A 22,399-nucleotide genomic window follows, 5' to 3' on the forward strand; every position below is an offset into this window, starting at 1 on the left:
ACACTTAATGGTAAGGTCCCAGGGAGTGTTGCTGAACAAAGAGACCTTGGAGTGCAGGTTCATAGCTCCTTGAAAGTGGAGTTGCAGGTAGATAGGATAGTGAAGAAGGCGTTTGGTATGCTTTCCTTTACTGGTCAGAGTATTGAGTACAGGAGTTGGGAGGTCATGTTGCAGACATTGGTTAGGCCACCGATGGAATATTGCGTGCAATTCTGGTCTCCTTCCTATTGGAAAGATGTTGTGAAACTTGAAAGGGTTCAGAAAAGATTTACAAGGATGTTGCCAGGGTTGGAGGATTTGAGCTATAGGGAGAGGCTGTACTGGCTGGGGCTGTTTTCCTTGGAGGGTTGGAGGCTGAGGGGTGACCTTATAGAGGTTTACAAAATTGAGGGGCGTGGATAAGGTAAATAGACAAAGTCTTTTCCCTGGGGTGAGGGAGTCCAGAACTAGAGGGCATAGATTTAGGGTGAGAGGGGAAAGATATAAAAGAGACCTAAGGGGCAACGTTTTCACACAGAGGGTGGTACGTGTATGGAATGAGCTGCCAGAGGATGTGGTAAAGGCTGGTACAATTGTAACATTTAAGAGGCATTTGGATGGGTATATGAACAAGAAGGGTTTGGAGGGATATAGGCCAGGTGCTGGCAAGTGGGACTAGATTGGGTTGGGATATCTGGTCGGTATGGACAGGTTGGACCAAAGGGTCTGTTTCCATGCTGTACATCTCTATGACTCTATGACCCATCACATTAGTGAAAATCTGGTTCAATGTTTCATCCCATAATTTATGGCTATGATACAACAGTGAAGAATCCATCTGGATTAAACTGCCTTTTTCTTTTGAATTCTAATGTCCAGTTTAAAGCTACAAAGGAAGTAATGATTGTTTTCAGCTACCAATTACATGTCTTGACTTAGCATGGACAAACCTGGCAGGATTGAGAGGTGACTATTTTCTTTCATTCTGGTGGAGACTGAGCAGGTATGGGTCCTGCTCTGTTTTATAAACAGTTAGGTTCAAATTTTGTGCAATCTAGATTGCAAAATGTTTCACCTGAAGTGTTACCTCAAGTCCAGCGAGAAATTCCAGCTGAGTGCTGTGTTGGCTGATGTTGCCAAAGCAAGATGAAGCCCTTTTCATTCAATATGAAATTACAATAACTTAATATTCTGTTACTGCTGGAGGCATAGGAGAGTGGGTGGTTAATAAAAACTGCATGACCCTATGCATTACATATAAGTTAGACGTCAGCATCATAAGTGCACTAATTTTACTGAACTTTTTCTAACTTTCAGCTAATTTGTTTTAATAAATGCATGCTGTATGTGTATTGGAAAAAAATGTTAATCTTACCTGGCTAACATGATGTAAGAGTTTGGGTTGTTGGTACCTGGACCAGTAGGACTCCATTTTATAGTGTAGATTTCCTTATTATGGGCTTGTAAATCATGTACACAAGTGTCCTGCTTCATATTCCATATCTTCAGGAAGAAATGCAAATAATATAGTGATCTGTGACTATCAACTGTTAGTTTTAAAATTGTTAAAAATGTCATGCATCATTTACATGGAAAATAAGTTCAAGATAAATTCGAAGGTCAATTACACATGGAAGATGAGTTATTTTCCATTTCATTTTAAGGTTCTTAATGCATTATCAAAATTGAACTGGAGAAGAAATGTTAAATGATATGGTTACTATTTATTATTCCATTATTTCTGTAATTAGTTATAATAAACAAGATGATGCAATTCATCCTGTGTCTGTAATGTTTTGATTTAAACTCATTATATATATATAGTATGTATGCATTGCTTTGTTGTTACCTCAGAACTAGCTCCAGTAACTGATATAAAAGTATTAAATTATACATGGCTGCAAGATATTAATCAGTTTACTATATGTCTTTGTAGAAAGGGAACTGATTAGTACAGGGCAGAAGTCAAGTCAATCATTCTGAGGCCAGCTATTTCACACTATAACTCACTGTTCTCATAAAATAGGACTACATTGAGGCAAAGTAGTTGGAATGTGTGATCCTATCAGGGATTACCACTCACTTGTCAAGCATACTGAGCATGCATAATCTGGTAATAGCTATTGAATAAAAGGCCATTGTATTCCACCACACAGGTGGAGTGGTTATCCACTGACAGGCTTGCCACATAGCTGAGCAGCTATCACTTTATCCCACAACTCTATTCCAAGCCTGCAACATAGCAATAGCTGGAATTTGTGGTAATAGTGAGCGAGTTGTCCTTTGACATCTTAGAATAAACAATCCTGTATTATCTTCTCAGTGCACAAGAATATAAGTAACATCTGTGTTGAACTTAATCAGGTGTTAGTTACTATATATCTTGAGTTCACTGCCTGAAGAAAGGTCTTCAGTGACTATTCGCAAAATCACAGCCAAATGCAATGCTTACTTTTACCATGGAGAGGGTGCGTCAATAGACAAAGTCTGCCTTAGTCAGGATATTGATTGAATCCCATGCTGTTGGCATTAATATGACCCACATGCTATTCAAACTAGTTTAAGTAGCCGCCCCAGATAAAAATAAGCTACCAACACCACATACGACCAAAAATGTGCTCTTAAAACAGTATAAGTTAACATGAGATTAAAATCAGAAAGCTAAAAGTTTACATACAGATATTGCCAATTTAGCCTGTATTGGAGTTGCTTTGGCCATTACTGTTTCACAGAAGTGTTGAGAGTTTTTCAGCACAGTTTATATTTCATTTAAATAAATCTTAAGTTTAAATGTTTACTCAAAAAGCAGAAAGTATGTAAAGACTCAACACTCATAAATAATGTTGAAAAATTGAGGTGCTGCTGGGAAGGGTTGGGATTGTGTAATTTTCATAGATACTGAAGTGATAAATAGTATGATAGCCAAAGTAAAAGCATGTCTGAGAATCCACATCACTATGACATTAATCAATCTTTTTCAGTCCATAATGAAATTTCTGACAGGAGAGTTCAACTCAGTCAAACTGTCCTTATTTATAGATGGTTTGATACAGAGAAGGTATAACGATCAGTTCCTTTATGTAAGAGATGAGTGAATTTTCAAAACAAAAAGGGTTCACGGACTCAAAGAAAGCTCGTCTGTTAGGAATGTTTTATTACGTGGTTGTTCTTCAGTGAAATAGCTTTAAGACTTCAGCTGTTTAGCAAATCATAGCTGATGGAAGGATATACTACCACAAAGAGATTACCACAAAGAGATGGGCTGAGAGGTGGCAGATGGAGTTCAACCTGGATAAATGCGAGGCGATGCATTTTGGAAGGTCGAATTTGAAAGTTGAGTACAGGATTAAGGATAGGATTCTTGGCAGTGTGGAGGAACAGAGGGATCTTGGGGTGCAGGTACATGGATCCCTTAAAATGGCCACCCAAGTGGAGAGGGTTGTTAAGAAAGCATATGGTGTTTTGGCTTTCATTAACAGGGGTATTGAGTTTAAGAGTCGTGAGATCTTGTTGCAGCTCTATAAAACTTTGGTTAGACCGCACTTGGAATATTGCGTCCAGTTCTGGTCACCCTATTATAAGAAAGATGTGGATGCTTTGGAGAGGGTTCAGAGGAGGTTTACCAGGATGCTGCCTGGACTAGAGGGCTTATCTTATGAGGAGAGGTTGACTGAGTTCGGACTTTTTTCATTGGAGAAAAGGAGGAGAAGAGGGGACCTAATTGAGGTATACAAGATAATGAGAGGCATAGATAGAGTCGATAGCCAGAGACTATTTCCCAGGGCAGAAATGACTAACACGAGGGGTCATAGATTTAAGCTGGTTGGAGGAAAGTATAGAGGGGATGTCAGAGGTGGGTTCTTTACACAGAGAGTTGAGAGAACATGGAATGCGTTGCCAGCAGCAGTTGTGGAGGCAAGGTTATTGGGGACATTTAAGAAATTCCTGGACATGCATATGGTCACAGAAATTTAAGGGTGCATACATGAGGATCAGTGGTCGGCACAACATCGTGGGCTGAAGGGCCTGTTCTGTGCTGTACTGTTCTATGTTCTATGGATCATAATTAGGTTTCCCTACCTTCAGTGTCATGTCATCTGAACAAGATGCGAGCAGCATGCCAGATGGGTCCCATTTGATTGCATTTACTTCATTCTGAAAAGTAAAAACGTGCAAATAAGCTTTGCTGATATAAACAGTAAACAACCTGTCATGTCGGCATTCTCCTGAAGATGGCACTCTGAGATCATGTCATCTGCAAAATCCACTGGACACCGTATGAACTTTGGCTGCAGCCTAACAATCTTTTCGGGAATATTCCTTGAACTTGTTTCTCACTCTGATGGAATCATTTATCCTATATTTGATTTATTGAGTAATTATTTGCCTTGCTTAACTTTCCATTTGCCCTCGATATTTTTACTTCCTCCCGAGCACTTATTGTGCTAGTGAAAATGTATTACTGATTGGCTGGAGTTCCTTCAATTCATGAGAGTGGAATAGTATGATATTAGTATTTTTTTGTTCTGTTTATCACTCCTCACTTCTTTTGTTTATTTTGTTCTATCTTCCTTCTCATTTGCTTTTGGTTTACATCACAGCTTCCAATTTGTACATCCAAGGTTCAAATCCAGCCACAGCAAAAAAATGTCATTATTTGTTAATAGTTCAGAGAACAAAAAAACCTAAGCAATATTTGGGAGGAATGGTCAACTAAATGTAAGTGAACCTCATTGTTAACCATGATCTCCCAATACAAGCTTGCAGCAACAATGACACCCTCAAGAGGCTTAAGATCCCAGAACTGCCTAATATTCAGATTTACTAGCTTTCCACTAGCAATTTGCTGCAATGCCGCAGTAAAATAATAGTTGTCAAATTGCACAAGCGCTAGCTTTGAGATTTTAGTCAAAAGTTAGTCACCAAATAGATGCATTCTCTCATGCCAAAACCACAATAGAATGGCAGTCAAGACTGTTCTGCTCACTCTGGGTATATGTTGAGTGCATGGCAGAAAATTGCAGGTTCCCCAATCTATGATTGTATACTTATTAAAAATTGGGACATCACAGGCCAGGAATTTATAATTTCATTATAGGAGTTCCCTGCACCTGTCTGGAGCAGGCACAGCATAAATTGTATTCCGTTTTGAAAAGCAACAAGTTACATTCATCACAGTATTAGTAGTTGACGGATGGAAAGGGCACAGTCTGTGTTCATTGTCCTGTTAACAACAGCACCATAAGTTTTAACAGCTAAATGATTAAGCTATCATAAATCATAAATGTTTAGAAAATGAGGGATGAGAAGGCATCTTAAATCAATTAAACATTATGTGGCATTGCTGTCCCTCAAATTTATGTCATAAGACAATCCTTTAATCTTACATAAACATCTCTCCCAATGCAAACGCACCAAAAATGTATGAAATCAAACACAAAGATAAACAATGCACTGATTAGATATAACTTTTTTTAAATTCAGGAAGTTATTTGATGATAAAAGTTACTTCCAGATCATGGAAGGATTTTTAACTATAATCATACTTGACATTTTTATTTAAAGTCCTATCCCGGGGGTGCACGTCCACGTTAACACAAATCTGTTCCAACACATAGCAACAGATAATGTCAGAAATATTCCTTCTGACCGATGCTTTCTGTACAGAATAATCCAATGCCAACAAAGCACAAGATAGAATATTTTTACAGCTATATAACTTTGGCATTGCATAAAAATGCCTTTCATGTTCACTCAAACTGGAACTTACTGTATGCCCTTGGAATGTTTTGACTGGACGATCACAGCCAAGCCTGCACACGTGAATGCACATGTCTGTGCTGCAGGATGCAAACGTAGTGTTATTCTGCCAATCCACATCTAAGGCAGGAGCTGTGAAAACAGCAATCTACACATGAGCAAGGAAGTCTAAACACAGAAAAACCACACCAAATGTCACAGAACAAAATCAATATGGTCAATTTCCAAGTCGCTAACTGCACTTAGCATGAGCCCTATGAATTGATCTCTTGCCATAGAAACAGCAACCTGTACTTGCATAACGACCTTAACGTAAGTAAACATCCCCAACAGGAGAATAATCGGACAAAAATGGAAGCTCAATCAGAAAAAAGGAGTGACGGGGGTGTTGGGTGGGTTGCGTGTGCTGTCTGACTTTCAGAAAGAAGTTCCTTAGATAAACAAACTAAATCATGGCCAACAATATGCAAAGACGATTGCAAAAGAAACCAAAATCTGAGAAATGCAGAGTTCTTGGAAATCAATTCTTCATTCTGGGTCCTGCCTAAATTGATGGATTAGCCAGTTGAAAGCTGACATTAGAAGGCCATAGCCAGGATCACTTGGACAATTCTTGAAAATTGAGATAGATTGGAGTAAAGGGATGGATTAGAACAGCAATGGGAAGAAAATATTGTGGAGAAAGAACTCTGGGAATGGGTTCTCAGCTTCTTATAGTCACAAGAGACAGCAATGACGCGACAGTTTACTTGAGAGGCTGGGGATATCATTCTTTCCTTCTTCTGGTATGCATGTGATTCTGTAAAATGCACTTACCTGATTTATTGGTTGTTCCATCTTGCTGCCAGGAGTTTTGAGTGCTGGGAAACCTAGCCCCTCAATACCAAACTTAAAGTAGGCTCCCTACTGCATTTGGAAGTGTGATTTAAATATACAGGTTGTTCTGCGATAACGCACGTTTTGTCGCTGCGAATTGGCGATAACTTGACTGACTAATTGTGGACGTTATTTGGATAATGCGAACTGTCTACTCAACCGGTATATTGATTTCCTATTAGCAATCCTCCACAGCACAATTTTCTGCAGCAGTTTTCCATAACGTGATTTTCTATAGCATGAGGTTGCAGAGGAACACAACTATCACATTATAGTAGAACAACTTGTAATAGTAAAGTGCCCTGCCTCAAGATTGGAATGTAACCACATTACCTGAGATCAAGTAAATGGCAGCAGATGTTTATACAGTGGCATTTTGCAATATACACCTTTCTGAAAATCTCCCGCAGTCCTTTAGGCCCATTTGTACAGAACAATGTGAACTTGTGTTCTGAAGAAGGATCATTGGACCCAAAATGCGAACCCTCTCCACAGATGCTGGCTGACCTGCTGAGTTTCTTCAGCAATTTCTGTTTTGTTTCTAATATCCAGCTTAAAAATTAGTGTTTTCTATTTTCTCTACTGAAAATGCATTAGAACTTCGAACATAGAACAGTAAAGCACAGGACCAAACCGTTTAGTCCACCATATCTGCATCAACCATGATGCTATTCTAAACTAATCCCATCTGTCTGCACATGGTCCGTTTCCCTCTGTTCCCTGCCTGTTTATGTGTCTGTCTAAATTCCTCTTAAACAAAGCTATCATATATGCTTCTTTCCTCAAGAAAGATTACACCTGAAGCGTTGCCTTCTCCATCTTCCAATGCTGCCTGGCTTGCTATGCTCTTCCAACCTCCTACTTGTCTATCACTCTCCCGGCACCATGTTCCAGGCTCTGTTTAAAAAAAAACTGCCTCTCACATATCCTTTAAACTTTCCCCCATTCAACTTAAACCTATGTCCCCTAGCATTAGACATTTCCACTCCAACTAGCTACCCTAGCCATGCCTCTCATAATTTTATATACTTCTATCTGGTTGCCCCTCAGCCTTCGTCACTCTGGTGAAAGTAATCCAAGTTTGTCCAACCTCTTCTTATAGCTAATACACTCCAACTAAGCAACTTCCTGATAAACCTCTTTTGCACCCACATCAAAGCCTCCACACATCTTTCCTAGTGTGGCAACCAGAATTGCACAGAATTCTCCAAATATGGCCTGAAGTATTATAGAGCTGCAACTTTTATACTCAGTGCCCCAACCTTACCACTTTATTCACTTGTGTTGTCACTTTCAGGGAGCAATGGACTTGCACCCTCAGATCCTTCCATATATCAATGGTTCGAAAGATCCTGCCATTTATTGTATACTTCCCTCTTGCATTCGACTTCCCAAAATGTTCACATCACACTTGTCTGGATTAAACTTCATCTGTCATTTCCCTGCCCAACTTGCAAACTTTCTATAACCTTTGACAACCTTCTTCATTATCCACCACTCCACCGATTTTCATATAGGCTACAAACTCCCTAAGCACACCACCTAAATTTTCACCTGTATCATTTATATATATTGCAAACAACATAGGTCCCAGCAGTAATTCGTGTGGAATACTGCTGGTCAGAACTCCAGTAAGAAAAACACTTCTCTCCAACCAATTTTCTATGACCAAGTCAATTTTATACTAACTTACCAACTGACTGAGGATCCCATGTAATTTAATCTTTTGGACCAGCCTTGGAGTATTATCGAATGCTTTTGTAAAGTCCACGTAGCCAACATCCACTACACTACCCTCAATCGTCTTTGTCACTTCCTCAAAAAAATGAATCAACTTTGAGATAAGACCTCCCAAGCACAATAACATCCCCAACGTGTCCATTATTTTCCAAATGCAAGTAAATCCTGTCCCTATGAATCTTAGAGTCACAAAGATGTACAGCACGGAAACAGACCCTTTGATCTAATTTGTCCATGTTGACCAGATATCCTAACCTAATCCAGTCCCATTTGCCAGCACTTGGCCCATACCCCTCTAAACCCTTCCTATTCATATACCCATTCAATGACTTTTAAATGTTGTAATTGGTCCAGCCTCCACCACTTCCTCTAGCAGCTCATTCCATACACGCACCACTCTCTGTGTGAAAAGGTTGCCCCTTAGGTCCCTTTTACATCTTTCCCCTTTCAACCTAAACCTGTGCCCTCTAGTTCTGGACTGATCCATCCAGGGAAAAGACCTTGTTGATTTATCCTATCCTTCGATAACTTCCTACCACTGATTGAAGGCTCACCGGCCTATAATTTCCCGGGTTATCATTTTGCCCTTCTTAAACAAAGAAACAACACTCTCAATTCTCCCACAATGCTTTTGTGGGACCTCACCTGTGGCTAAAGATGGTAAAAAAATCTATCGATGCCCTAGCCATCTTCGCTTACTTTCCTCAATGTCCTGGGATAGATCCAGTCAGGCCTTATTGACTTTAATGTTTTTCAAGATCCGATCCAACACCTCCTTCTTCTTAATAGACCATATAGCAATACAGCACAGTACATGCCCTTTGTTCGTTGATGTTACGCCTATCTGGGAAGCCAGTCTGAAGCCCATCTAACCTACACCATTCTGTTATCATCGATATACTTATCCAATGACCGTTTAAATGCCTGTAAAGTTGGTGAGTCTACCACTGTTGCAGGCAGGGCATTCCACGCCCTTACTACTTTCTGAGTAAAGAACCTACCTCTGACATCTGTCCCATATCCATCACCCCTCAGTTTAAAGCTATGTCCCCTTGTGCTAGCCATCAGCATCCAAGGAAAAAGAGCCTTACTGTCCACCCTATCTAATTCTCTGATCATTTTGTATGTCTCTATTAAGTCAACTCTTAACTTCTAACGAAAACAGCCGCAAGTCCCTTAGCCTTTCCTCATAAAACCTTCTATCCATACCAGGCAACATCCTAGTAAACCTCCTCTGCACCCATTCCAATGCTTCCACGTCCTTCCTATAATGTGGCAACCAGAACTGTAAGCAGTACTTCAATTGCAGATGTACCAGAGTTTTGTACAGCTGCAACATGACCTCATGGCTCCAAAACTCAATCCCTCTACAATTAAAAGGTAACACACCATATGCCTTCTTAATAACCCTACCAACCTGGGTGGCAACTTTCAGGGATCTATGCACATGGACACAGGTCTCTCTACTCCTCCACACTACCAAGAATCTTACCATTAGCCCAGCACTGTATTCCTGTTAGCTCTTCCATTGTGCATTATCTCACACTTTTCCACATTAAACTCCATTTGCCACCTCTCAGCCCAACTCTGCAGCTTGTCTATGTCCCTCTGTAACCTGCAACATTCTTCCACACTGTCCACAACTTCACCGACTTTAGTGTCATCTGCAAATTTACTAAGCCATCCTTCTACGCCCTTATTCAGGTTGTTTATAAAAATGACAAAAGCGTGGCCCCAAAACATATCCTTGCAGTAATAACTAAATTTCCAGGTTGAACATTTCCCATCAATCATCACCCTCTGTCTTCTTTCACTGAGCCAATTTCTGATCCAAACTGCTAAATCACCCTCAATCCCATGCTTCCATATTTTCTGCAATAGCCTACCATGGGGGACCGTATCAAATGCTTTACTGATATCCATATACACCATATCAACCACTTTACCATCATCCACTGTTTGATCACTTTCTCAAAGAACTCAATAAAGTTTGTGAGGCAAGACCTACCCTTCACAAAACTGCACTGACTATCCCTAATCAAATTATTATTTTCTGGATGATTATAAATCCTATCTGTTATAATCCTTTCCAACATTTTACCCACAACTGAAGTAAGGCTCACTGGTCTATTATTACCAGAGTTGTCTTTATACCCCTTCTTGAATAAGGGGACAATATCCTCCAATCTTCTGGCACTATTTCTGTCGACAGTGAAAGGCTCTGCAATCTCCTACCTAGCTTCCCAGGGAACTCTAGGATAAATCCAGTCTAATCCAGTCCAGGGGACTTATCTATTTTCACACTTACCAGAAGTGCTAACACCTCCTCATTATGAACCTCATTCCAGTTTAGTCTAATAGCCTGTATCTCAGTACTTTCCTCAACAACAGTGTCTTTTTCCTGTGTGAATACTGACAAAAAATATTCATTTAGTGCCTCTCCTATCTCTTTGGACTCCACGCACAACTTCTCACTACTGTCCTTGACAGGCCTTAATCTTACTCTAGTCATTCTTTTATTCCTGACGTAGCTACAGAAAGCTTTAGGGTTTTCCTTGATCCTACCTACCAAAGACTTCTCATGTCCCCTCCTGGCTCTTCTTAGCTCTCTCTTTAGGTCCTTCCTGGTTAACTTATAACACTCAAGCGCCCTAACTGAGCCTTCATGACTCATCTTTAGATAAGCCTCCTTCTTCCTCTTCAACTTTTTTAGTAAACTACGATTCCCTCACTCGACCCCTTCCTTCCTCCCTGCCTGACAGGTACATACTTATCAATGACACGCAGTAGCTGTTACTTGAATAAGCTCCATATTTCAATTGTGTCCATCCCCTGAAGTTTCCTTTCCCATCATATACATCCTATATCTTGGCTAATTGCATCTTAATTGCCTTTACCCCAGCTATAACTCTTGCCCTGCGGTATATACCTATGCCTTTCCATCACTAAAGTAAACATAACCGAATTGTAGTCACTATCACCAAAGTGCTTATCTACCTCCAAATCTAACACCTGGCCCGGTTCATTACTCCAATGTGGCATCGCCCCTTGACGGCCTATCTACACATTAGATGGGTCAGTTTTTGTCCAATGTACTCAAACTATAGCGTTTCCAGTCAATATTAGGAAAGTTGAAGATACCAATAACAACTACCCTATTACTTTAATCTTTACTCAGAATCAACTTTGCAATCCTCTCCCCTAACATCTTTGGAACGTTTCGGAGGCCTATAGAAAACTCCCAACAGGGTGACCTCTCCTTTCCTCTTTGTAATCTCAGCTCATACTACCTCAGTAGATGAGGCCTCATCAAATGCCCTTTCTGCCACCTTAATACTGTCCTTGACTAACACCACCTTCCCTGTTCCTATTGAAACATCTAAACCCTGGAACCTCAACAATCATTCCTGACCCTGCTCTATCCATATTTCCGAAATGGCCACAACATTGAAGTCCTAGGTACCAACCCATGCTGCGAATTCACCCACCTTATTCCAGGTGCTCCTGGTGTTGAAGTAGACACACTTCAAACTACCTTCCTGCCTGCTGGTATATGATCTCGCTACTCTCAACCTCCTGTACACTTGAGCTACAATTCAGGTTCCCATCCCCCTCCTTAATTCGTTTAAATTCTCTCAAAAAGTATTAGCAAACCTCCCCCCAGGAAATTGGTACCCTTCTGGTTCAGATATAGGCCATCCTGTTTGTAGAGGTTCCACCTACCCCAGAATGAGCCCCAATTTTCCAGGTATCTGAAACCCCTCCCTCCTGCACCATCCCTGTAGTCTTGTGTTCAACTGTTCTCTCTCCCTATTCCTTGCCTCGCGAGCACGTGGCACGGGTAAAAAACCAGAGATAACAACTCTGTTTCTTCTAGCTATAAGCTTCCCCCCCAGCTCCTTGAATTTCTGCTTTACACCCCATCTCTTTTGCTACTTGAGTCATTGGTGCCTTTGTTGACCACGGCTTGGGGCTGCTCCCCCTCCTTCTTAAGGATCCCGAAAATATGATCCAAGACATCACGGACCTTGGCACCTTGGAGACAATACACCAACTGCAGGTCTCCCTTGTTCCCACAGAATCTCCTATCTACCCCCCTAACTATGGAGTCCCCAATGACTAATGCTCTACTGCTCTCCCCCCTTCCCTTCTAAGCACCAGGGACAGATTCTGTGCCAGAGATCTGTACACCATGGCTTATGTCTGGTAAGTCCCCTCCTCCATCAACAGTATCCAAAATGGTATACTTGTTAATTGAGGGAAATGTCCACAGGGGATACGTGCACTGTCTGTCTGTTCCCTTTCCAACCCCTGACTGTAACCCATCTACCTTCTTCCTGTACCTGAAATGTGACAATCTCCCTGTAACTTATCTCAATTACACCCTCAGCCTCCTGAATGATCTGAAGTTCATCTAGCTCCAGCTCCAGTTCTCTAATGCAGTTTTGGAGGAGTTGGAGTTGGGTGCATTTGCTGCAGACGAAGTCAGCAGGGATACTAGTGGTGACCATTGCCTCCCACATTCTACAGGAGGAGCATTCAATTGCCCTAACATCCATTCCCACAGTTCAGAATTCCCAAAGAGACTACTGAAAAAAAACCCAATAACCTTACCAAATCGGCACACAGAACTTTTTTTTTGGTTAGAGGAGGAGGATGAGTTGGAGACACTATCTAAGTAGTGTTTTGGGTAAAGCAACCGGCTAAATATATAACCTCACTTACTCAGCTGTCCACTGTCCGCTCCTGCTCAGCATGCGCTCTGCCTATTTACGATATAAGCTTTTTATAGGATTTACTTACCTTCCTGGAAGCCTGCTGGTCCTAGCTTTTGCTGCATATCCTAGAACATGCCCTTCCCTATTCTTAGCATCATTCAAGCTCTTTTCCTTGGTGAATACCAAAACAAAATACTCATCAAGAAGTATTTCCTTCCACTTCCATGCATAAAATTCCCAGTTTGTCCTTGAGTGGACCTACCCTTTTCCGAAATATCCTTTTGTTCCTAATATACATATAAAATGGCTTGGGATTCTCCTTAATACTATTTGCCAAGGACATTTCATGGTCCCTTGTCACACTCCTAATTCCTTGTTAAATTCTTTCCTGCTTCCTTTATAATCCTTAGGGGCCTTGTTTGATTTCAGTTTCCAAAACCTTACATCAGCTTCTTTTTGACTAAATTTTCAATACCTCTCAACATCCAGGGTTCTCGAATTTTGCCATCCTTATCTTTCTTCCACACAGAAACATACTGGCTTGAACTGACGTTTAAAAGAATTCCATGTTGGTTGTGGATTTACCATCAACCAGCCGACCCCCATCCTAATCTAATTTCTATAGTCCCTGCTTAATATCATAGTAATTAGCCTTCTCCCAATTTAGTACTTTCACTCGAGGACCAGTCTTAGCTTTATCCATAACTATCTTACAATTTGCAGAATTATGATTACTGTTTCCAAAATGGCCCACGAGAAACTTTGATCACCGAGCCAGGCTCATTTCCCAGTACAATATGACCCTTTCCTGGTTGGATTTTCTACATATTGTCTCAAGAAGCCCTCCTGGATACACCTAACAAATTCTGCTACATCTAAGCCCCTGGCAATAAGAGTGTCTTAGTCAATATTGGGCAAGTTAAAATTACCCACTACAACAACCTTATTGCTTTTACATTTACCCATAATCTGCCTACATATCTGTTCCTATAACTTCCACTGGCTATTGGGAGGAATATAACCCCATCATAGTGACTGCACCTGTTTTATTCCTGAGTTCTATCCATATTGGCCTTACTGGATGAGTTCTCAGAGATGTTGTCTCTTAATACAGCTGTGACATTTTCCTTAATCAGTAATGCAACTTCCCCATCCCTTTTACATCCCTTGCTATCACATTTGATATATCTAAACCCTGGAATGTTGAGCTGCCAGTCCTACCCCTCTCTCAACTAAGTTTCTGTAATGGCTACAAAAGCATAGATCCATGTACTAATCTTGGCTCTCAGTTCAGCTGTCTTACCTGTCATACTCCATGCATTAAAATAAATACACCTCAGACCACCAGTCCCACCATGCTCATTTACCTAACCCTGCCTTTTCTTCCTATGAGACTTACTTGATGTAACCCCTACCTTCTCTTCAATCACTCCACATGCTGACCTACTGCACTGGTTCCCATCCCCTTGCCACCCTAGTTAAAACCATCCCAGTTGGTACTAGCAAATCACCTTGCAAGGATATTGGTACCCCTCCAGTTTAGGTGCAACCCATCCTTCTTGTACAGGTCTCTCCTGCTCTGGAAGATCTAGATATAATCCAGATATGAGGTTCTCCCTTCTAGGCCAGCTCTTTACTCATGCATTCAACTGTATTATGTCCCCATTTCTGGTCTCCTCATCACTTGGTGTATGTTTTAATCAGCATTAATATAATAATCTAATAATGTGGATGTATAAATTACAAGACTTTTCATAATGTGCAAAACAAACCAGAACTCAAAGATCATTCTCCTTTCTACTCAAAAACCTGATTAGATCTACAGTTTGAAAAAGACAGCAAAGCTCTGTTGGAGATTCTATTACCTTTTGGAGTTTGTATTACCTTCTGGAGATTCTATTATATCTACTCCTATTGACGTAACACGCTGGACTTCAGCTGAAAAGACAGGCTAGCAATTTATTCTCAGTTCTTCAAAAGGATTCCAATATCACCCAAAGCTAAAAGATGAAAGCATGCTCTCGCTACTTGTTATTAACAAGTGAAATGAAATCAGCTGAAATGAATTTGGGCAGCCTTAACCTAGTTCCGAACTGTCAGAGGCTTACGACAGTAAATTGACCCTATTCATTAGAAGCACTCAAAGGGGCCACAGAAATGACTTGGTGCAAGAAACAAAATAATACACTTTGGCAAAAAAAAGGTGTTGTTCAAATGGACCATTTTTTCATGGAAAGTAAAGGGAACTCTGTTATATCTAACTTTATAGTACTTGATAAGTTTGTAGTTGAAAGGTATTGACATGTTTTCATTTTCCAGAACTAGTGTGTCTAACCCAGATGAGCAAAAAATAATTTTTAAAAACTCAATGAACGTGCAAACTTAAGAGAAACACATTAAAAGGTGGCCCTGCAATTTGTAAATGAATCATCAGTTCCTAATTTGCACTGCAGGCTTAAAAACTTGCCCTAATCTACTGCAAATCTTTTGCTGTAGAATCGCACAGGGGTAAGTTTCATTATTGATGCTTCGTTGAGAATTCTCTAATGCATGTTTCTAGGAAAGCTAATTGACAATGCCTAAAATACAATCACACAAGGTTCACCTTTTTCAAACTTCTGAAAATTAACACATAAAACTCAGCTGCCAATTATACACATACGAAAAAAAAGCTATGCATATACGAACACATTTATCCACCAGAATATTTAGCAGTTTTGTTACAAGGAATTGGACAATAACTTGTATTTTTAAAAAATGCTTGTCTATAATAGCTTTATTACATCTCAAAGAAATGCTTCAAACTGCTAATTCAACTTTGAAACGTAGCAACAAAAAGCAATTGCTTCTGCCATTTTCCAAACAGCAATATTACACTGTTAAATCTAGCTTTGATGATGTTATTTAAGGAAAGAACATTGAGGAGAACTGTGAATATAGCTTTAAGAATAGAAACAGTAGAAGCATCAGTGTGAACTCCTCCAGTGCCTAATTAGGAGTCCTGCAGCTTCCAGATTTCAGCATAAGTAAGTTCACCAGGAGTCATTTTGGCATTCGCATCCCGCAATAGCAATAAGTCTCTCAATGCTCACACTACAGAAGCCACAAAATCTGGGTCTCTTAATATCTACATGAACTGTGGAAGAATTACAACGAAAAGGCAGATAGAATGGGGCATTTGGGCAGTGGCAATTGGTAAACGCCAATTATGGTATATAGAGGAACCTCGATTATCCGAATATCAATTATCCGAATATTAGACTATCCGAAGGACAACTCGAGGTCCCGATAGAAACATTACCTCAAAGACATGTTCCCAACACTGATTGTGTCTTTTGTTTACAGTGATTAAAAGTGAACTCGGCTTATTGAAATGCTGCTGAGAACATTCCTGGACATCAATGGGAGCCCAGGCACCATCTCCAAATGACCTACCGCCCGCTCTCTCTTTTTCTCTTCCCACACACTTTCCCTGGAGTTCTACACAGGTGTGTACCCTAAACCTCCCCTGTTGCCCCACCCCACTTCCCCAGATAATCTCTCCAACATTGTCCTGTACAGGGCAAAGGTGGAACTTGTCAAAAACTATTTGGAGACTCACCCCCCACAAGGCGACAGCAGCAGTCTTGTAGGTGTCCAGTCTGGCAGCCCTGGAGAGGGAGCGGGGGGAGAGGGAGCGGGGAGCTGGACGGGGTTGGGAGTGGGGCAGAGGGAGGGGTGGTGTTGGATGGAGTTGGGGGCAGGCAGGGAGGCCAGTGTTGGATGGGACTGGGGGGCAGACGTGGGCTCACGTGCGGTTTGAAAAATGTGTTGCTGGAAAAGCGCAGCAGGTCAGGCAGCATCCAAGGAGCAGGAGAATCGATGTTTCGGGCACGGTTTGGTGTGTATCTCCTGAATGGGGAGCGAACTTAACAGAAAACTCCGAGCCCCAGAGGAAAGGCATTGAATCAATTAACTGAATAATCAATTATCTGAACGAAATAGTGCCTGCCCATCTCGTTCAGATAATCGAGTTCCTCTATATTGGGAAACACCTTCTGTTCTCTAATGGCAACCTTGATTATGCTATAGGAATGGATATTTGGGAATTACACTGTAGCAACCAAAATAGACGATCCTCTCTTAAAGTATAATACTTTTACTGGAACCTTTAACAAGATCACTGGCAGACAGAAAGCATATTTTGCACAATTTTATTACCCAACAGAAACATTTAAACTTGCTCTGGGACCATGTGATTCAATTTGCCAACTGGATTTTTTTTTAATGAACTACCTAATTCCTTGGAACATTCTGAAAACTTCAAATACTAGGCATTTTGTTTAAACAGCTCAGAAGTTATTACAGTTCCTGCAAATTCTTCCAAATATTTAGTTGCTTAAAACACTTTTTAAACTTCAAAACACACAAAAATTGGGGTTAAGTTGTTTCTAATTTCTCATTTGAGACATCACTGAAAGATTTGTATTCTCTGGAAATTGCTTTTGCAAGTTGCAAATGCTGAAGGCTCATTTGATAAGAAAACAGGTTCAATATGCAGTTGAACTAGAGACAATATTAAAATTGACATCCAGTACAGATGGGATCAGACTTGTCTCACTGTCATGTGCTGCTCTTCAGGATATTTGAGACATGAAAGGAGAGTGATATTAAGTCTGCATTTTTTGTCTTTCCAAAAGAATAATTTATGTATGAATTTATAATAACTCTCAAGATTTAATAACCACTGATTTGAAAGCAAAAGTACAAGTGGGATGCTAGGCCTAATTGTGCCATTGCTTTTTTTCCTATGCTATTCTTTGAAGACAACTTAAACCATTAGCTTTCCAAAATGAACAGAACAAAAAGATTATGCTGAACTAATGGTAAGTTAACAAAGGAAACTTGAAAGAAAACTTTACTTTGTTACTAGATAGTTTAAATAAACCATCTTAAACAATTAAAAGAAAATAATCATTATGGAAATCTCATAAATGTAATCACCTAGCAATATGATAAGCCTGGAGTCATTCGTTCATAAATAAACTACATATTTTTAATGATATTGATTTTAAAATAAGTTCACAAATGAGCTTTTGAATTACAATACATTTTGGAATGTTTTGAGTGGTGTGAGGTAAGTGCAATATTTTTAATAGCAAGATACCCTGAATGATATTATTAAAGAACTGCACTCTCCAAACTTAAGTACAACAACTGATCCTGACAGTAACATTCCATCTTTCTAGGTTTTTATTTGGAGTCTTCATCCAAAAACTAAGCTGATTTTTAAATTTATTGTCTGTGTTATAATTTGCTGCCCTACACAGGCATATACCAACTTTCCTTTCCAGCAATTTCCCTTTATTTTTCAAATTTTACTTGATGTTTATTTTAAAATTATTTTGCAAGGAAAAAATGTGACATTGAGCTTCACATACAACCCGAGGGGAACTTGGATTACACTATACTATTATAATAAATTTTATAGAATACAATATATATTGAAGAGACTATATGTTTCCAGTATGAAGTGAACTTGAACAGCCTGAAACCAGTTCCCTTATGAAATAAACACAATTTGGGTCATGGTCACATAGGTTAGCAATTCAATTCAAAGATAGCTGGTAATGAGAGTTGAAAAAGATCAGCATAGTGCTGATACTAATGCAGCATCATGTCCTTCAGAAGTTGAGGTAGATTGGCGGAACAGCGTAAAGTTAATTTTGCTGTGATCAAACTGTTCTTTTAAATGTGCTTGAAGTTGATACTGATTCAACACTCCTCAACTTAGCGAGCAATAATTATTTGACAGGCCAATAACTATTTTATATTGTAAAAGCATCAGCTTTTCAAACTAATTAAAGGTTAAAAAATCAATGTTTGTAGAGCTGATAGCATTTCTATGACTTTAAAATGTTACATCCTGCAAAGCACTAATTTTTTCAATACGCACCTTCAGATTTTGCACATTGTCAAATATGATTACAGAGGTCAAATGAAAAACTGACAATTCAAAGTGGCACTTGGGTACACTGTAAATACATTATACATATTAAACCCTTCCAACTTGGGTGATCAAGCATTGAATTATAGAGCTGATGGTTCATCATCATTACTGTAAATTTGGAATGGTAAACCAGTCAGTAATATCTATGCTCTTACATCCTAAATGAAATGATGTCTGATAAAGTGAATGCCACCCATTATACCAAGTATCTCTATATTTAAAAACCAAATCTGAAGAAATTAAGTACCATGGGCGAGATTTTACTCAAGAAAATTGTGAATAGTTTACGTGCTCTCCCCGTATCTATGTGGGTTTCTGCCAGATGCTCCGGTTTCCTCCCATAGCAAATGTGGGGTTACGAGGATAGGATGGGGAGCTGAGTCTGGGTGGGATGCTTTTTGGCGAAAATCTAATGGGCTGAATGGTCTCTTTCTGCACTGTAGGGATTCTATGATTTTAGGAAGGGCATTGAGTGTCAGCCATCTGGACAAATAGATGTCTGTTCATCTGTTCAATTGGTTTCTTTTGATACAGTTGTCTGACAGCCTCTCTATAACTGCTTGATTGCTCAAGGAATAATAAATGGACCCAGGCTATCAGAGCGCTGTTTACTCAGTTCCAAACGGGAATGCTAGGCTTTGCTTGACTGACATCTTCAGTAACTTATAATAATCTGACCTTTCCTTGAAGTAGTTTTTCAATGCCAGTGTGTTTATTTGGACAAGATTATAAAAGATAATGTGGAATAAAAGTTTTTCAATAGGATACTGTTTGATTGATAAACTGTAGGAATGTAAAGGGTTAAGATTTTCATAGGGAATGCTGAATGCCAACTTCTTTATTTGGTTCCTTACTCCAGACTACAATTCCCCTAAGCTCTGGGCTCCTGAAAGGAAAGGTAAACCACAGCTCCTACAAAAGTTAGCCCAACTCCATTAAGTATTGGGGGGGATCGGAAAGGCTCACCTTTAAATAAAAGAGTGCATGTCTGGGAATGCTACATACCTGCTTGTTATACCCTTACCCTGTTGCTGGCAAAAATGGGTGAGAATCCAGAATTCTCACAGAAGCCCATAAAAATCCATACCAACAACTCCACAAAATAAACAGCATGGCAAGGTCAACTTTCTTTCTAGCCAAAGCTGAATGGATAGTAAGATTTTTCAGGAATTTGATAAAATGGCAGTCACGTACCTTTGAGAGAATTATATAGATTCTATGCAATTCTACGTAACAATGTTATAAATGCCTACTTGAACTACACCATCCTCAATGCTTACAAGGTTGTATATTGTAGCATATCCTTTTACCTGAATGAAATGGAAATTGTTGCTTAGCTTCGCCTGTGTGAGCATCCCAAATTATTGTTGTCTGAAAAAATGAAAGAAGTTTTTAGTCTCAGATAAAAATATGGTGGACTGGACTGCAAGATAGTCTGATGAAAAAAATAAAACAGCAATCAATTACCAGTTATGCTTCTCCTGAGTGTTATAGTTTTTGTCTTCACAGAATAGGACATAACTGGAATGCAATCTTAGAGGAACGTAAACTCAGAAGATGGGAAAATCAGTTAATCTAACAAAAATGTCCAATATTTGCTTCTCTGTAAATTATTACTGCATTTCATTCATACCTTATCAACACCTGCACTGAGAATATAATTTCCCTTCTTGTTCCACTTTAAAGCAAAGATGGGCCCTTTATGTTGTCCGAGGGTGCTTGCAAGGTTGCCTGAAAAAAAATTAAGTTTACTGGAAAATTTGATAGGAATCTACAGTGCTAAAAGGTCAAATATTCAAACTCATAACTTACCATCCTTCGTCCATATTCTTGCAAATCCATCGTATGATCCTGTGGCCAACAGTGTTCCATCACTCTGGAAAACAAACACATCATGCTGGTAGTTTCTTCCATCACTAACACACTTATAACAAGGAAAACAGGCGGCATTAAATATGATCCCTTTAATGCAATAAATACTGCAAAGTAAATCTCAGGATGCAAAACAGTTACTGGCCAACACTTGGAGAAATTAAGGAAAGAGTGTGAATGCATGGTCAAAACGATAAGTTTAAGGATGTTTTCGAAATAGCAAACTGGAGAGATTTAGTGTGAATGTTCTAGTTGATAGAACAAAACAGCTGAGAGCCCAGACTGCAGAGGGAATGGAAAATGCAAAGGAGGCCAGAGTTGCAGGAGTAGAGAGAGCAGACTGACACACAAGATTAGAGGTTGCAGACAGAGACCATGTGAACCATGGAGGTACCTGTAAAAGATGACAAATATTTTCAGCTCAATGCAACAGGAGGCCAATTCAAGTCAGAGAGAATAGAGTGATAGATGATCACCAAATTGGGGAAGTTGCAAGATATGGACGAATTGGAGTTTATATACTGTGGAACTCACAATGCCAGCAAAATAAAAAAATGCTGTTGATGACTCAAGATTAGATGTAGTACAAGTCAGTTGTATTGCAGAAATTCTGGATGATGGAAATTATATAGCATTTTAAATTTATCTCAGAATTTGTACTGGGGACAGTGTGGAATTATTGTGGGATTCTAGTGGGGACTGAAGAGGATGAGCTGGATATTACATGATCCTGTTGGGTGTGCTTTTGGCAGAGGCTATGAGCATCATATATAATAGGTCAGATGCCCAACCCATCACAGTCCCGTTCGGGCCAATTATATACAGGTTGGATATATACTGGAATTGACAGCCCATCCAAAATATGTTAAAAAAAATTAATAGTCGATCAATCTTGCTAAAAACACAAAGTGATCCTGATAATATATTGCCCACGCCAAACTACAACTGGTGTGGAGAGTTGAATGGCATCTCATTTCTAAAAGCCTACATGGAGAATTGGTGTGTAGGTGGCCTCATTCAGGAGAAGAGCTAACTTCTGCAGTTAGCCAATTTAGTTCTCCTGCAGAATGTTAAGCTGCTGGATATACTTCTTGCAGAGAGTGGTTAGCTCTCTGTTCCCCATTCTGTAACTTTCTACCTCACTATTCCAGTCTTATCAATGTTATGTCCACCACTGATCCTGTAATAAAGTGGAGCCGGAGACCTGGTATGGATAAAGTAGAGTAGGAAATCTTGTATTGATTAAGTGCAGCAGGAAATCTGTTAATGCTGTGCAAGGGTAAACCAAATATTGGGTAATTTTAAAATAAAATGTGAGACCCAATGCTAGGTAAAGTGGAAAGGCAGATCAAGAGCTGCCTTGAGTAGATTCAGAAATCAGGTACTAAATAATATGCAATAGAACTCTAGGTTCTGTAGAAAGTGAAATAGGAGGCCAGTCACAATAATGCCTTTACAATAAGTA

The 22,399-nt window shown here is 39.7% G+C and overlaps 1 protein-coding gene across 5 annotated transcripts in view; it reads right to left on the reverse strand.

Moving 5' to 3' along the window:
- The window catches only part of LOC122550838 (F-box-like/WD repeat-containing protein TBL1X), a 399,066-nt gene that overhangs the window by 11,165 nt on the left and 365,502 nt on the right, over positions 1-22,399 (reverse strand). For all 5 annotated transcript variants that reach the window (XM_043692158.1, XM_043692156.1, XM_043692157.1 and 2 more), the window contains 6 exons: positions 20,875-20,938; positions 20,696-20,793; positions 20,373-20,433; positions 5,750-5,871; positions 4,060-4,134; positions 1,355-1,482 (listed from right to left, as the gene is read on the reverse strand). In XM_043692158.1, coding sequence (XP_043548093.1) covers positions 1,355-1,482; positions 4,060-4,134; positions 5,750-5,871; positions 20,373-20,433; positions 20,696-20,793; positions 20,875-20,938 — 548 coding nt within the window. The remainder of the gene's footprint in view (positions 1-1,354; positions 1,483-4,059; positions 4,135-5,749; positions 5,872-20,372; positions 20,434-20,695; positions 20,794-20,874; positions 20,939-22,399) is intronic.

The sequence above is a fragment of the Chiloscyllium plagiosum genome, chromosome 6 (assembly GCF_004010195.1).
Source record: "Chiloscyllium plagiosum isolate BGI_BamShark_2017 chromosome 6, ASM401019v2, whole genome shotgun sequence".
NCBI classification, from domain to species: Eukaryota; Metazoa; Chordata; class Chondrichthyes; order Orectolobiformes; family Hemiscylliidae; genus Chiloscyllium; species Chiloscyllium plagiosum.